The sequence below is a fragment of the Thunnus albacares genome, chromosome 22 (assembly GCF_914725855.1).
Source record: "Thunnus albacares chromosome 22, fThuAlb1.1, whole genome shotgun sequence".
Classification (NCBI taxonomy): Eukaryota; Metazoa; Chordata; class Actinopteri; order Scombriformes; family Scombridae; genus Thunnus; species Thunnus albacares.
The window spans coordinates 18,806,147-18,820,644 of NC_058127.1; the positions used below are offsets into that span (position 1 = coordinate 18,806,147).

General features: G+C 40.2%; 1 protein-coding gene and 6 non-coding genes across 7 annotated transcripts; all 7 read left to right on the forward strand.

Moving 5' to 3' along the window:
- The first annotated feature begins 1,066 nt into the window (after nucleotides 1-1,066).
- On the forward strand, nucleotides 1,067-8,999 carry snx15 (sorting nexin 15). Its single transcript, XM_044342568.1, has 7 exons — nucleotides 1,067-1,287; nucleotides 2,508-2,664; nucleotides 3,896-4,011; nucleotides 4,205-4,490; nucleotides 4,600-4,773; nucleotides 5,908-6,102; nucleotides 8,831-8,999. Exons 1-7 carry the CDS (start codon nucleotides 1,189-1,191, stop codon nucleotides 8,968-8,970), a joined length of 1,167 nt encoding a protein of 388 aa, XP_044198503.1. The 5' UTR covers nucleotides 1,067-1,188; the 3' UTR covers nucleotides 8,971-8,999.
- Nucleotides 5,332-5,413, forward strand: trnal-aag. The gene has a single exon. It is a non-coding gene; the product is annotated as a tRNA-Leu (tRNA).
- On the forward strand, nucleotides 5,570-5,651 carry trnal-aag. Its single transcript has one exon. It is a non-coding gene; the product is annotated as a tRNA-Leu (tRNA).
- trnal-aag lies at nucleotides 6,677-6,758 on the forward strand. Its single transcript has one exon. It is a non-coding gene; the product is annotated as a tRNA-Leu (tRNA).
- On the forward strand, nucleotides 7,167-7,248 carry trnal-uag. Its single transcript has one exon. It is a non-coding gene; the product is annotated as a tRNA-Leu (tRNA).
- trnal-aag lies at nucleotides 8,189-8,270 on the forward strand. The gene has a single exon. It is a non-coding gene; the product is annotated as a tRNA-Leu (tRNA).
- Nucleotides 8,459-8,540, forward strand: trnal-aag. Its single transcript has one exon. It is a non-coding gene; the product is annotated as a tRNA-Leu (tRNA).
- Nucleotides 9,000-14,498: the final 5,499 nt, after the last annotated feature.

Below are 14,498 nucleotides of genomic sequence, written 5' to 3' on the forward strand. Positions count from 1 at the left end.
TGTGGCAATTGTAATGTTCTTGAAAGTGAAAGAAATGAAAGAAAATACAAAATAGATACAGTAAGGTTCTGTGAACTTCAGATTATTGTATAGAGAGGAGTTGGGAGGTGCACAGAGGTGAAAGTTGTTGTTGCACAACTGTAACTTCCTTTGCATTTCAGTAAAGCCTGTTGTTGCTCTCTTTGTTCTATTGTCTGAAACAGGGTAAGGCCCTGGTAGACGCTATCCTCATTTCAATATGATCTCTGATCCAAAGTCAAGTTTGTCTGCAAGTAATATGAATATAAATTAACATTAGTTATATCAGTCAACAAAATTTATAAAAAGCGTGTCAGAGTCATATTTATTTCAAGTCTCTTTCTCCCTTCACTTCATTAGGAAAAATACATAGACGTTTGGCGCCCCCTGGAGTATTTCCATGTTCCTTACATTTCTAAACCACTATTACATTTCTAACCACTATTTCTAAACCAATATCGGCCAAACATGTTTACAAGGAATTTGGCTTCGGTTTAGTGGCTCTCAGCATACTTACACAGAATAACAACACAACAATCTTCAGAAATATACACAAGGAATGACTATATACAGGTGAAACAGTTTCTGTAAGGATATAAATAGTGCAAAGAAGTGAAGAGTGCACAGAGTGCTGAGATAAATATTAAATGGTAGTGGTGGTGGTGGGGGTGCACCCATGTGGTGCACCCATGTTTTGGGTGCAAAATTCAAATTTAATTGTAAAAATACTGAATAGTAAAACACCAGACAACGTCTTACACATACAAAAATAGTAGAATAAAGCAAATAATAAATTATATATTACTACTACCTCTAAAAATAATAAAAAGGATAGAAATAAATGAGTAATTTAGCACTTAGAGATTCACCACGAATGAAAAGTGTGGTTCAAATTACATTATTTATTTAAAGTTATTATTATTATTATTATTAGTAGTAGTAGTAGTAGTAGTAATAGTAGCAGTAGTAGTAGTGGTAATAGTAGTAATAAATATTTATATTGTGAGAAAATGGAACTTGACGCAGCCAGTCTACGTAATCACGCATTCGCGCATGTGACCGACCAGGAAGTGAGTGGAGAGGAGGAGAATCACAACAACAGAGCAGAACTACTACTAATGCTTTGACAGCTCGCCGCCGAAACACGCTGTTTTTTCCGTTGATACCGACATGTCACGAAAAGCCAAAGAAGAATATCACCGGTTCTTCACCGTTACTGACACACGTACACACGAGAAGGGACACACGGAATATAAAGTGACAGCAAGGGTCGGTTTACTCTCTGTTTCTTACATTACAGTGCCATTAACTCTAATTTATGATGCTGTTATGCTTATTAACTCTCCGATAAACTTATATTCTTACGACTTGTCTACATGTTTAGTTCTCTTTGTTAAATACGGTTCTTATGATGCAGTATTGTACTCTTTGGCCAGTTACATCCATCAAAAATAAGGGAGCATTGTAACTCTTTTTTTCCTCATGTCTTTATTTATAGAAAGCGTCACTTACAACATGTGTGACATTAATACAATAACAGAAAACAATTAGGCATCATAATGAAATAAAGATAACATCTAGGACATCACGTTCAGTTTGTTGATACAGTCAACATGGTAATATGACAAAGGGTCAAAGTAATAATAATAATGAATAGATAGATAGAAAAATAACTTAAAAGAAAAGGTAGGCAATATATATCCACAAATCTTGAGATGAATTCTTTCAATTTTTTGAGGATAACAAATGTACATGTGAGAAGCAGTGTTGTTTCCCATTGACTGTTAGAAACATGGAAGTTCCACACAAATTTCCCTCGTAAAGTAATTTCCTTTTGCTTACCGTTTGATGTTCTTTATATGTGACAGGTTTTAGAGCTGAGAAACTCCTCATACCTGAGAATTTGAGCTTCAGCATTGTCGCTCAGTCATAACATAATGAAGTCACATTAGTTGTCACAGGAACACAAAGGCTCTGCAGCAAGCTACAAACAGACAGGCAAATATACAATGGCTCTTTTATAAAGAGGCACTGGTGCACAGTGAGCACTCAAGTGAAACAGGGAGAACTTGTGATTCAATTCATGAGTTCCTACACACACCCCCATGACCACTTTAATGCCCCCGTGGTCCAGACAGGCATGCATACAAAATCAAAGGAGATTATTTCTTCATAGCTTTATAGACCTAATTCAAGTCTGGAAGTCACCCTCCAGTATATTTACACACAAACACGCCTACACAGAATAACTGAACTGACTCATGACTTGTTGAAAATATTTGAACCATTGCCTGGAGTGTCAGTAATTGGACACTGAGCTGCCTTTCCTCATCTTTCTGTCCTTTTAATGTTTTCCAGGACATAATATTCCCCACAATTCCAACAGACTGTTATTGAAATGAGTGAATGTGGTAAAACCCTGATCTGATAATTAATGCTAAACATCTAACTGATAAGTCAATCCCTCCTCTCTCCTCTCTGATTTGTAGTTTGTGTCCAAGCGTCATCCGGAAGATGTGAAGGAAGTGGTCGTGTGGAGGAGGTTCTCAGAGCTGAAGAAGCTCCACGGGGAGTTGGCCTACACACACAGGAACCTGTTCAGACGACAGGAGGAGTTTCCACCGTTTCCCCGTGCACAAGTTTTTGGTACGATTAGCAAAAATTGTGATATATTCCAGTGTTTCTCCTAGAATTTTTTTCAGGCCTGGTGGTACGCACCGAAAAAACCCTAAAGGGACGAGGCGCACAGGATGGCATATTTGCACTGTCGGCTTCGGTCAGGTGGCGCAGTAGGCGGTCTGAAATGTATATTTTCATTCAAATTTTTGTTTGCTCGGTATATTCAAGATTTAAAACAAAGTGGTCACAAGGAGAGGATGACTTAATAAGCTGCATTTATTGCATAAAAATAAGCTGCACCTCTCACTTCTTCCACTTCTGCATTTTTGCTTGACTCCAGAATTTTGGATAAAAACCTGCATCCCATACACACTTGCTCTCACTCTGCAGTAATAAAGGGACTCTGATAGCAGTGGCACTCCGTCACATCAAGAGTTTCCCAGGCAACAACAGAGAGGTTGACTCACGTTTCAACAGTGTCACACAGAGGCTCCCGAATGCATATGATTATTGATTTCTGAATGAATGAATATTTTTGCATTATTTTTGGCATTCAAAAAAGATTTTTTTGGCCTGATGGGGGTTCTCGTTGGCCCAGTGGCCCACCAGGCCTGTACAATTATAGGGGAAACACTGTATTAGGCAATCCCTACATTTACTCACTGACTATGTGGGTTATTTGGTGAGCTGCAGGGGCTGGAAATAGGGTTGTTTAGACTGTCAGAGATGTTAATTAAACACACATCACTTTTATATTACATTTTATTTACGTGTGTATATACATTTATATTAAGATGTAGTTTGTAGCCTTTTGTGTATTACAGTCACTGCTGTTAAGGATGTCATCATATTTGTTGAGACATTTCCCCCTCTTCCAATTACATACTTTTGCAATGTTTGCAAAGACTGCAAAGACAGCGACACCTGTGTATCATATGACAGTCACCATTTTTCTTTGAGTTTTCATGTTAAGAAACTGTATAGTGGCTACCTTGCTGCATTGGTTGCTGCATTGGTTGCTTGCATGGCAAAATGTAACACTGCACCAACAAGAGAAATGTCTCAAAGATCATAGTGAAATTTGCCCAATAATACTGCAAACTACAGCCTCAAAAATGATCTATTTGAACTAACACATCAGTCAACAAGCAATATACGACTTACCATTCTTTCTATTCATTTTGTTTTTTTCTATGCAATGTAATTTCTTGGCATAATCAACTGAATTGTCATCATTATTTATCTGTTTGTGTTTCAGGAAGGTTTGATGAGGCTGTGATTGAGGAGAGGAGGAAGGCTGCAGAAGCCATGCTGCTATTCACTATTAGCATTCCTGCACTCTACAACAGCCCACAACTGAAGGACTTCTTCAGGGTAAGAAACACACACATACGCATACAGGAAACAGACATGTAATCTGACCACAAGCAAGCCAAAAGTCATAATGTTGTTGGACTCATTTTGGTTTGCTTTTATCAACTATTCTTGCTTTTTCACCCCTTGTGTTCTCCTTCCATCCTATATTTTTCTCTCCCCACCTCTTCTTTTTCTCCCTCCCATCCCTCAGGGTGGCGAGGTCACAAGGCCCATGGATCCCTCCCTTGTAGCCTCCGCTGGGCCTCTGCCTCCCCCTCTCATCCCCCTCCCCAAGCGGAGAGCCTCAGACTGTGAGCCCGCAGAAGAAGAGGAGGGGAGGGAAGCGCCCACTTTACCCCAGGATCTGGGCACCAACCTGGGATTAGAAGTGGGAGAACCGGAGGTGGCAGCTGAAGCCTACAGCGAGATGGGAGGCTCTCCGAGGGAAGAAGAAGAAGGAGGAGATGATTTAAGCGATACAGAGCTGGATGACAGAGGTGCAATGGGTGAAAAAATCTGCCAGAATTAACAATTCTACATTTTTATTTCCATCTCTTTCTTTTTTTAACTTTGTTTTTACCTTTTGGTGCATGTTTCCACCTCCAGTCCCGTCCCCCGACCCATCTCCAGCCAGAACCCACCAATCACAAGAGTCTCAGGAAGAGTTTGATTCACTTTTTGACTCTGTGGCAGAAGAGCATGTCCCATTCCCAAAGGAGGAAGGTCCACCTCCACTGTCTGATAATGACTTGGCTGTCTTTGATCCCTGCTATAAACAAGGTGAAAATAAATGTGAACGTGCACGTGTGAAACAATATAACTGCTCTCAGTATCAAATCTCTGTTTAAAACCTAATTATTGCTTATTCAGTCTTTTTATCAGTCTGTAGATTTTGTCTAAAAATTTTAACTGTCAACATCTTGATTTTGAATTTTAAAAACCATCTTGCCAAAGAACCTGGATTAGTCTAAATACATTTCACAATTCTTTTAATGTTAAATTTATAATGCCAAGGCTTCCTGATTGTATCGATCCTTTTCTTGCATTGATCCGGCTCCAGTTTGTGAAAATAGGCATATTTACTGTGCAATGTGGCTTTATGAGTTAATGTTGAGCTGACATTCGTACACCAGGATCCCAGGCTTTAGAATATAACACCACCGACAGATGATTACACAGTTACAATTCAATTAATAGTAATAAATATTATTATGATTATAGTTATAGTAACTATAATTATAATAATAGTTCCTGCAACCTTGCAAAGTGGAAACTAATATGATAGTTTGAGCTTCTTTAGTGTCGTCTTTTCTCTTTCTTGTGGGCTATTTGTCATGTGGTAGCGTGGCCGAGCGGTCTAAGGCGCTGGATTAAGGCTCCAGTCTCTTCGGGGGCGTGGGTTCGAATCCCACCGCTGCCAGGAACCTTTTCAGATCAAACATGCTTTCTGAATAGTTGGAATTTAGAAACAGCATGTTGTCATTTCAAAGTTCTCACTCACCTTTAAAGCCTCATCTGAATTAAAGAATTTGGTATTTAAGTAGAATTACAGAAGATGATCTTAGTGCTGTATATGGGTAGCGTGGCCGAGCGGTCTAAGGCGCTGGATTAAGGCTCCAGTCTCTTCGGGGGCGTGGGTTCGAATCCCACCGCTGCCAAGGAATTGTTTTCAATCTCATGTACTTTCAGAGGTTAACTGATGATAATAAAAAACTAGTTTATGTGGAATCCACTCAAGAGGAAACTTTTAAAAAGAATACTGATACTGAAAGAATGAAGTTACTGATGAAATCTCTCACTAAGACTAATCAAAAATGCACTGGAATTGATTGATTAATAATCTCTTAGGAAGATCTTACTGAGAGGAACTTCACTAGAGACTCATTCTCTCTTGCTCATTTTTTTTTATTTCAGAAAGATCCAATTCCTCCAGTGACCACTCAGAATTGTTCTCACTGCCGTCGACCAATCTAGAAGGAGACGCGGGTTATTTGAACCAAGCGGCCACTGAGCTCACAGCTGCCATGGAGAGAGAGAAGGAGGGAGAATTTAGTTCTGCCATACGTGGATACAGGACGGCGGTGGATATACTGATCACTGGAGTACAGGGTGAGAAAGACAGAGCTGGTTGTTTTTATTTTCAAGTTCTTTGACTCCAACACATCCGGTTATGTTTCAATATTACCTGAATGTCTTCTTTCATGTCCATTTCTGCATGAAGCGTGAGCCGGATTTGTTGCTATAGTGACAGACCATGCAGTTGGTTCTTCTAGCAGATTTAACAGCAAAAACTTCAGATTGCGTGACTGTGCACCATGTGCAAATGAATGAGTGAATCAGCACAAATCATATTGTGCATTTGAGTTAACAGCTGTAATACCTTGTTGGCCATATTTACTCTGCACTACATATTCTGAATTGCTGCTCACACGTTACCACACTGATGTATGCATTTTACACAGCAGATACACACACATACGGACGCAGCACAGCAGAACAAATGTGACATGTCAGCAGGTGGCCTCATCGTAAAATCAACACAGCTATTTCGTTTTAGTATTTATTGTCCTGCTTTAGCAAGGGTGAACTGTGTGTTGCTCCGCCATAAATCTGCTGTGAGCCACTAATAGATAACTTATTTGGTCAGTCTGCCCTAGTGTCCTCTCCTGCTCTACTGTCTATGGGTAGCGTGGCCGAGCGGTCTAAGGCGCTGGATTAAGGCTCCAGTCTCTTCGGGGGCGTGGGTTCGAATCCCACCGCTGCCAGCGATCTCTTTCTACCTCAGTGACATTTAAAGAATTACACCGTAGGCTTTGATATGTTGAGAAAGTTCAACCAGAAAGTCTTTGTTCCTTGTGTGGAGTTCCCCCTGAAATGAAAGCTGCATGTACTGTTGGTACAATGTCCTCTCATGTCTTATATACACATCATCAGCAGCTGACAACAAGGTCTTTTTTTATAAAAATGGACAGAACATAAAACCTGTATCAAAAGGTAGACAGAACAGTATGTGCAGATATCAGGACAAAACACAGTACAGTTACAGTATTATCGGCACATGAATATGTTTGGAAAGAGAAACAGGCAGCAGAAGTATCAGCCTTTTTTAAAACCTCCTCCCAGGCTCTTCCTAGCTGCTAGGGCAGACTAAGAGTTGGACTTGGACTTTATGTGGTAGCGTGGCCGAGCGGTCTAAGGCGCTGGATTTAGGCTCCAGTCTCTTTGGAGGCGTGGGTTCAAATCCCACCGCTGCCAGTGATAGTTTTCTTTCTCTGAGAGATGTAAAAGTAAACATCATATATAGTCACATAAAGCTAAAGCTAGAATCATTAGAACTCGCCATGTAAATCACTCAAGTCAGCACTTTCATACACACATTGGAGTTGAATGAGGAAAAACTATATCCCAGCCCCAGCCACATTCCCAGTTTATTTTCATGGGGATAAGTCATGTTATTTTCACATAATTATGAATCAGATAAGAAGTGGAAGATAAAGTTTTCTTCTCCCAGTTGAAAGTATTTTTTGCTTTAATTTTTAACCGTTTTAACAGTAAAGGTGAAGATGGGTCTCAATCACCATTGTCAGGACAGAAAAGTCATGTCAGAAATAATGTGAAGGATTACTAATGGAATTATTATTATTAGTGAGTAAAAATATATATACAAGTAATATTATTTAGATATTAGTTTTTAGTATGTAATAAGTCATTTATCACTTTGAGAACCAAGCACAATATTTAATAGGACAGTTTAAGGTCATATTTGCCCAAGATGTACTTCAAGCAAATGTGCATTTATCAATTTGTCACAATAATTAGCATTTAAGATACATGGATTGATCAAACAAAAAATAAAAAAACTAAGCAACAAAATCAGCCATATTCTTCATATACTTAACTTCACAGACAAACACAGTGTATCTGCTGCAGTGATCATATGTGACTGAAATGCTTTATCTATGGTTACCTTTGTGCTTCCTCAGTGCCCTCTTTTTTTTTTTTTTTTTTTCCCATGTTCAAATCTATTCTTGGTACGGTTGACCTACCCTCCCCCATGATTTGTGTAACAGTGATCTGTGTGTGTCACATAGTTATAACATATACATTCCTGCAACCTCGCAGACTGGAATGAATGTGATATTCAGTTTGAGCTTCTTTGGTGGCGTCTTTTTCTTTTGTGTTGTGTAGTTCATGAGGTAGCGTGGCCGAGCGGTCTAAGGCGCTGGATTAAGGCTCCAGTCTCTTTGGGGGCGTGGGTTCGAATCCCACCGCTGCCAAGGACATTTTTCGGCACAAACTTGCTTTCTGAATAGTTGGAATTTAGATTGTAGAAACAGGATGTTGAACTGGGCTCTAAAAAGCATGTTGTCATTTCAAAGTTCTCACTCACCTTTAAAGCCTCATCTGAATGAAAGAATTTGGTATTTAAGAAGAATTACAGAAGATGATCTTAGTGCTGTGCATGGGTAGCGTGGCCGAGCGGTCTAAGGCGCTGGATTAAGGCTCCAGTCTCTTCGGGGGCGTGGGTTCGAATCCCACCGCTGCCAAGGAACCTTTTCAGCTCAAATGTGCTTTCTGAGGAGTAGAAACTGAGATGACAAAAAAATGAGATATGATAATGGTGGAGCAGTGGCCAAGAGAGGGAAATCTGCTGAATTAAGATATGAAGACAAGCTATTAAAAAACACACCTTTGCTTTTTTTCTACCTTTCCCTTTCTTTTTCTGTCTTATCTGTACTCTTTCACTTTCGGATGACTGCAACACCATGACATGTATACAATAATGAGACTAATCATTTTCCTCTTTTTGGTTATCTCTCTCTCTCTGTCTGTCCAGGTGACCCAGACCCGGCACGCAGGGAGTCTGTGATGAGAAGGACAGCCCAGTACCTAAAACACACTGAGATGTTGGTGGACAGGCACGCCTCGCCCACACACACTCACACACCTACCCACACACATGCACAGGACCCTTAGATGCACACACACACACACACATATTTATACACACTGTTCACACACATGAAGACAGATAAAAGACAAAGAAGCTCAGGGTTGTGGCCTACACACACACACACACACACACACACACACACACGTCTCACATGCAGACACATACACACACATATATACACATACATGTCTCACACATCACATATGGAGACACATACACACAATCCCTTGGACACACACACAGTGAGAACACATGCTCATTTGGACCACAACACTCACAGGTACATTCTTAGATAAATACTACATGTTGAATACACACACACACTCCTGAGGTACACACTATACTGCACACTGTTGTTTTAGCTGCCTTTGATTAGTTAAAATTCTTTGATTGACAATAATTTAAATATCTGGAAACTGAAAGCTACTGTAACCTTAATCCCTCTCTCTCTCCCTCTCTCACTCTTTCTCTTTTGTCTAATTTCTTACCTTCCTTTTACAACATTTTCTTGTCGATTACAATAATGTGTATGTATATTAAGTAATTTGCATTTTGCACAATGTTTTGTTAATAAATATAATTTTAATTTAAGTCAATAAGATATTGTTTTCCTTGGTCAAAGTTAGAAAGAGTGGTTAATAAACTGCAACCAGCGCTGTTTGTGAGACTCTGTAACTGCAACTGTAACAACATATAACTGCAACTGTTGGATTACTTAATCAAATTGTCAAAATAACTGTCACCAGGCGGGGATATTTTAGGAGGTCTAACCTTATTAATCAAAGCCAAATTTACTCAGCACTTCCAAACTTCCAGTTTGAGGTATTTGGCAGTCATTCTCAGCAGTAAAAACAAACTATATATATTCAGCATACTATGATGATGTAATTACTAATATAATCAGTAGTATTTCATGATTTCAGAGTATCTGTCAAATCATGTTAATGTAGATATTAAACTTGCTGTCAGTAGTTCTTGTATATTTTGCAGGTTTTCATGTTTGCAGTAGCAAGGCAGTACCTCTAAGAGGCACTATTGGCTATTAGATAATATCAATTATGGCTTCTCTAGTGCAGGGACTCCTCATCCTCTTTTTTTGACCACCAATAAATCCATGTTTTTGTCAGATGACTGTTTTTGACCGCAAAGCAGCTATTTAGTTAAGCACTTCTGAAAATAAGCTGTTGGACGATTGAGGAAAGAAGAACCTGCACTCTGCATGAACTCTGCCATTAGGTATAGTGATCACTGTGATCCTGTTTTTTCTTATGTTAAATGTATTGAATGTTGCAAGAAACAAAACAAAGTCCTCCAGTGTCACAAAATTGACAGTGAAAGTGTGATGTGTGTAAGAATTATAATTCCAAACAAAACACTGTCACTAACTTCTCTGTCTATGTTATTACATACATTGTTTACTGTCACCAGTCTGTATATATGCTACTTTACTCCCCCTAATTCCCTATCACTAGACATTTTTTCTATTTCAACACTTGACACTGTAAAGGTACTTGTAATACCCCAATTATTTGGTTAAAAACAGTTGAAGGATGCATTAGAATGGTAAAATATTGTATTCTTATTTTATTATGATTTGATAGCTGATACCTAATATAATATCCTGCTAAAAACACTGATAAATCATATATTTTATGCATCTGATTAACTATCTACCCAACCATATTTTAGGCAGAGAACAGAATTCCTCCTTTTGCAGGAGCTGCAGTTTTGTATGTTATGAATAATATCTTAAAGAATAAGACCAACCAGGTAAGTTTGAGAAGAGGGACTGGTTGAGAGAGAAAGAGGATGTAGAGGGCTATGAAAGAGAGGGAGAAGAGGAACTAGATCAGCGCCATACAGCAGAATCCCCTCTCTGGAGAGGAGAGAGGGATGGAGGGAGGTCTGGAAGGACAGACAGATGGAGGGACGACAAAAGAAAGAGGAGGCCGGCGAGAGGAAAAGGCTACCCTCTCTCTCACCAGATGAGAAAAAGAGGGGAGTGAGAGATAACAGAGAGGACGAAGGAGAGGAAAAAAGGAGGGATGTGATTAGAGGATAAGCAGAGATCATCCCTCCATTGTTAAAGGGATGGGAAAAAAATGACCCTCCCTCTTCCTCTATTTTCATCCCCCCATTCCTCTTTTTTTTGCGTGCTTTGTTTTGAGCATTGTGGGGAGCTTGAAGAGGATGGAGGGATGACGGAGAAAGCGAGAGATAATATTGCTCCATCCTGTTATATATCCCTCTTTTCCTCTCTTCTCTCCACCTCTCTTACCTTTCTGTCCATCTCTCCCTCTGTAGTGCTGCACCTGTGAAATGCAGAGGATGAGCTAGAGAGGAAGATGGAGAGACAAAGAGATGGATGGAGGGAGGGATGAAATCAGAGGGGGGGGTAGAGCCTCACAACATTAGCATGCTGAGAGTGTCAGCACTCTCCTCTTTTTCTCTCCCTCCATCCCCATCCCTCTTTCCATCCCTCCCTCTGTCTCTTTCTCCTCACTGGTCACTGCAATTATACCATCAAAACACTCCAGCCTGAGAGCATAATAGCTTCCCCCTGTGTGTGTGTGTGTGTGTGTCTGTGTGTGTGTGTGTGTGTATGAGAGCGCAAATGTGTGTGTGTGTGCATGTGTGTGTTATCAAGAGGGATCAAAAGAGAGAGACGTGTGTGTATTTGTGCATAATTTAGTGCCATACATGGTGCATTACGTCTGCATGTATGACAGGAAGGGCAGCTGTTGGTGTGAAAGTGTGTACACCAAAACCAAATTCACAGCATGTGTGTGTGCACACATGAGTGTGTGTGTTTGTGTGTATGTGTGTAAGTATCTTTGAGTCCTGCCGGGTAGAAAAACTGCTTCTCCAACCTCTGACCAAACACACTCTTAAACGCATGCTAAGAGACCCACTTTACATGTGTGTGTCTATTGAGTTTCTATTTACACACACTCACACTAACTCACACTAATGGATGCATACAGGCAGTCATGGCTTTGAGACACAGACCGTTATGACCTACATGCCCAGTGGGTCATCATTAAGCCAAATAGCACACTCTGACACCTTCGGCTGTCCACACACACGCACACACACACAAACTCTCACTGTTTTTGTTTTTGTTCTCTCAACTTCCTCTATCCCTCTCCCCTTCCGCCCTCTGCCTCTTCCCTTTTTCCTCTTATTCTCTAACGCACGCACACAACAGCGTCCACACACACACACTATCCCCCCACTATGAGCTTGTTATCCCTCTCTGTCCGTTCGTTTCTCTCTGTCACCTTGCCCTAAGCTATTTGAGTACACTTCTGTCTCTCGCTCGCACTCCCATCTCTCTCACACACATAAACACACTCATTCTCTCTCTGTCTGTCTCACTCTCATGCTCTGTTCCAAACTGTCACTCTCTCTCTGTTTCTGTCTGTCTTGACATATGTTATCTGGCTCTCAGTGTTTGTCTCACTTTAGCTCATGCAGGGCCTGATTGTCAGGTGAACGGTATTGTTGGTGGCATTTTAACACAATCGAATACAAATCATCAAACTCACCTAATACAGTTTGAAAACCAGAAATCCCCTGCATAACAGTACAAGTACCAACGTAAAACGACTTGGGTTAAGTTAAAGAATGAATAATAGGTTTCACTTGTGTTTCATCAGGCTCGTCTATCAGTTAGGAGAACATCACAGGTGTCAAACAGAGAACCCAAATCATGTCATCTCTGCTCATTATTATTACATTATAGGCCTTTTTCACAGCAGACAGTTTGACTCGTCATAGCAGGAAACGCACAGGTGTTACTAATAACATTAACAATGGCTATGTTCCATCGTTAATGCTCCCAGTAAGACACGGCAGTGTGACAGTGAGCCAGCATGCACCAAACCAGAACCCTGAAACTGAGGCAGCTAAATGGGATTCAGCCATCATTAAATGTATTATTAACACCTGTGCTTTTCCCACTGTGACCTGTTTAAATGCCTAATGTGTATTGAAACACAATCTCAATCACATTGTACACAGTAGTCTGACACCTTACAACAACAATATACAATATCAAGTTACATATATCTATATATAGAGATAGTAAATATAGAGTTATGTAGCTTTAATATAAATATACAAGTAACTTTATCCAGAAACTTGATTAAATAATAATGTAATTTAGGATGGATCTCTCAAAATGAGACCAAGTAAGGATATTACCATATACTGTCCATATGGTTGAAATTAAATAAAAACTGAACACTAGTAATCCAAAGTGAACCGCAAAGAAAAATGTGAAAAGCAAAAACGGTACCACATAGAAAAACATTACAACAATATCTAGTTCAGTTTGTTTAAAGCTGCATCCATTCATTCTTTTGGCCATTTGCAGGCAGTGGAACGAGCTATAAACACAACACTGACAAATTATTACCTTGTAAAGTTTTTACAGCAAACACGTTGACAAGCCTATTAACACAAAGCAAAATTCATTTGGAGTCACGTTTCTGGCCACCTGATGAATCTAATTCCCGATATTCACTCACTTTTAGCTCTGTTCTGGTCTCCACCACCTCCTGAGGGAAATTTTGGGCTCTTCAGCTGCTAAACGCTCCACTATGTTCACCAGCCAGTCGCTAACTTCAGCTAGTCTCTTTGCTGTTTGGTTTTTTCAATGAAAACAGCTTCCATGTGAGCCAGGAAACCAAAACAATGAGCTAAAAGAGGCTACAACGCTCCATAGAGCTTAGGGGACCTGCAGAGTTGGTTGATAATTCTGTGTGGGTTCGTTCCTGTGAACGACCCCTTTCACTTTACTCAAAGCCATTTGACCTCATGTTGACATAAAAATATTGATTAATGCAACTTTAATGAGGTTTTTATGTGTCACACTTTCACGTCATAAATGTATCTGACTTTGTTGTTTCCTTTTTATCACCGCTGTCAGTGGCTTTGCTGTATTGTGCTTGTCTTTCTTCTTCAACTTTCCACCCTTTTCTCCTCTTTCTCTCCTTATTTCCCTATCCCCCATCTCTCTCTCTCTCTCTCTCTCTCTCTCTCTCTCTCTCTTCTCTGGCCTCCCCAGTTCTACTCCTTTTCCTTCCCTGCACCCCTCCTGACTTTTTATTCTCTCCTCTCTTTCTCCTCTCCCTCTTTCAACTCCTCTCTTCTCTCTGCTTTTGCTATCCGCTCTTACCCCCCCTCCCACGCAATCCCTCTTTCTCTCCCCATCACCCTCTCCCTGTAAGTAAATCAATGAACATACACTTTATGCCATGTATTGATCCTTTTCATATCTATCTGTCCTCACCCCCTCCTGTTCTTGCCCTCTCAGTTTCTCACTCTACTCTCTCCCCCATCCTTTTTGTCGCCCCTTTCTGTCTACTCTTTGAATTCATAAGCTCTTTTTCCCCCAATTCTTTCTCTCTCTCTCTCTCTGTCAGTCCCTTTCTCTTTATATCTCTCGCTCTGGGATGTCCTATTTATATGGCTGGCACCTTCATGCTTGTACTGGAGTATGTGTGTGTGTGTGTGTGTGTGTGTGTGTATGAGTGAGAGAGAGGGT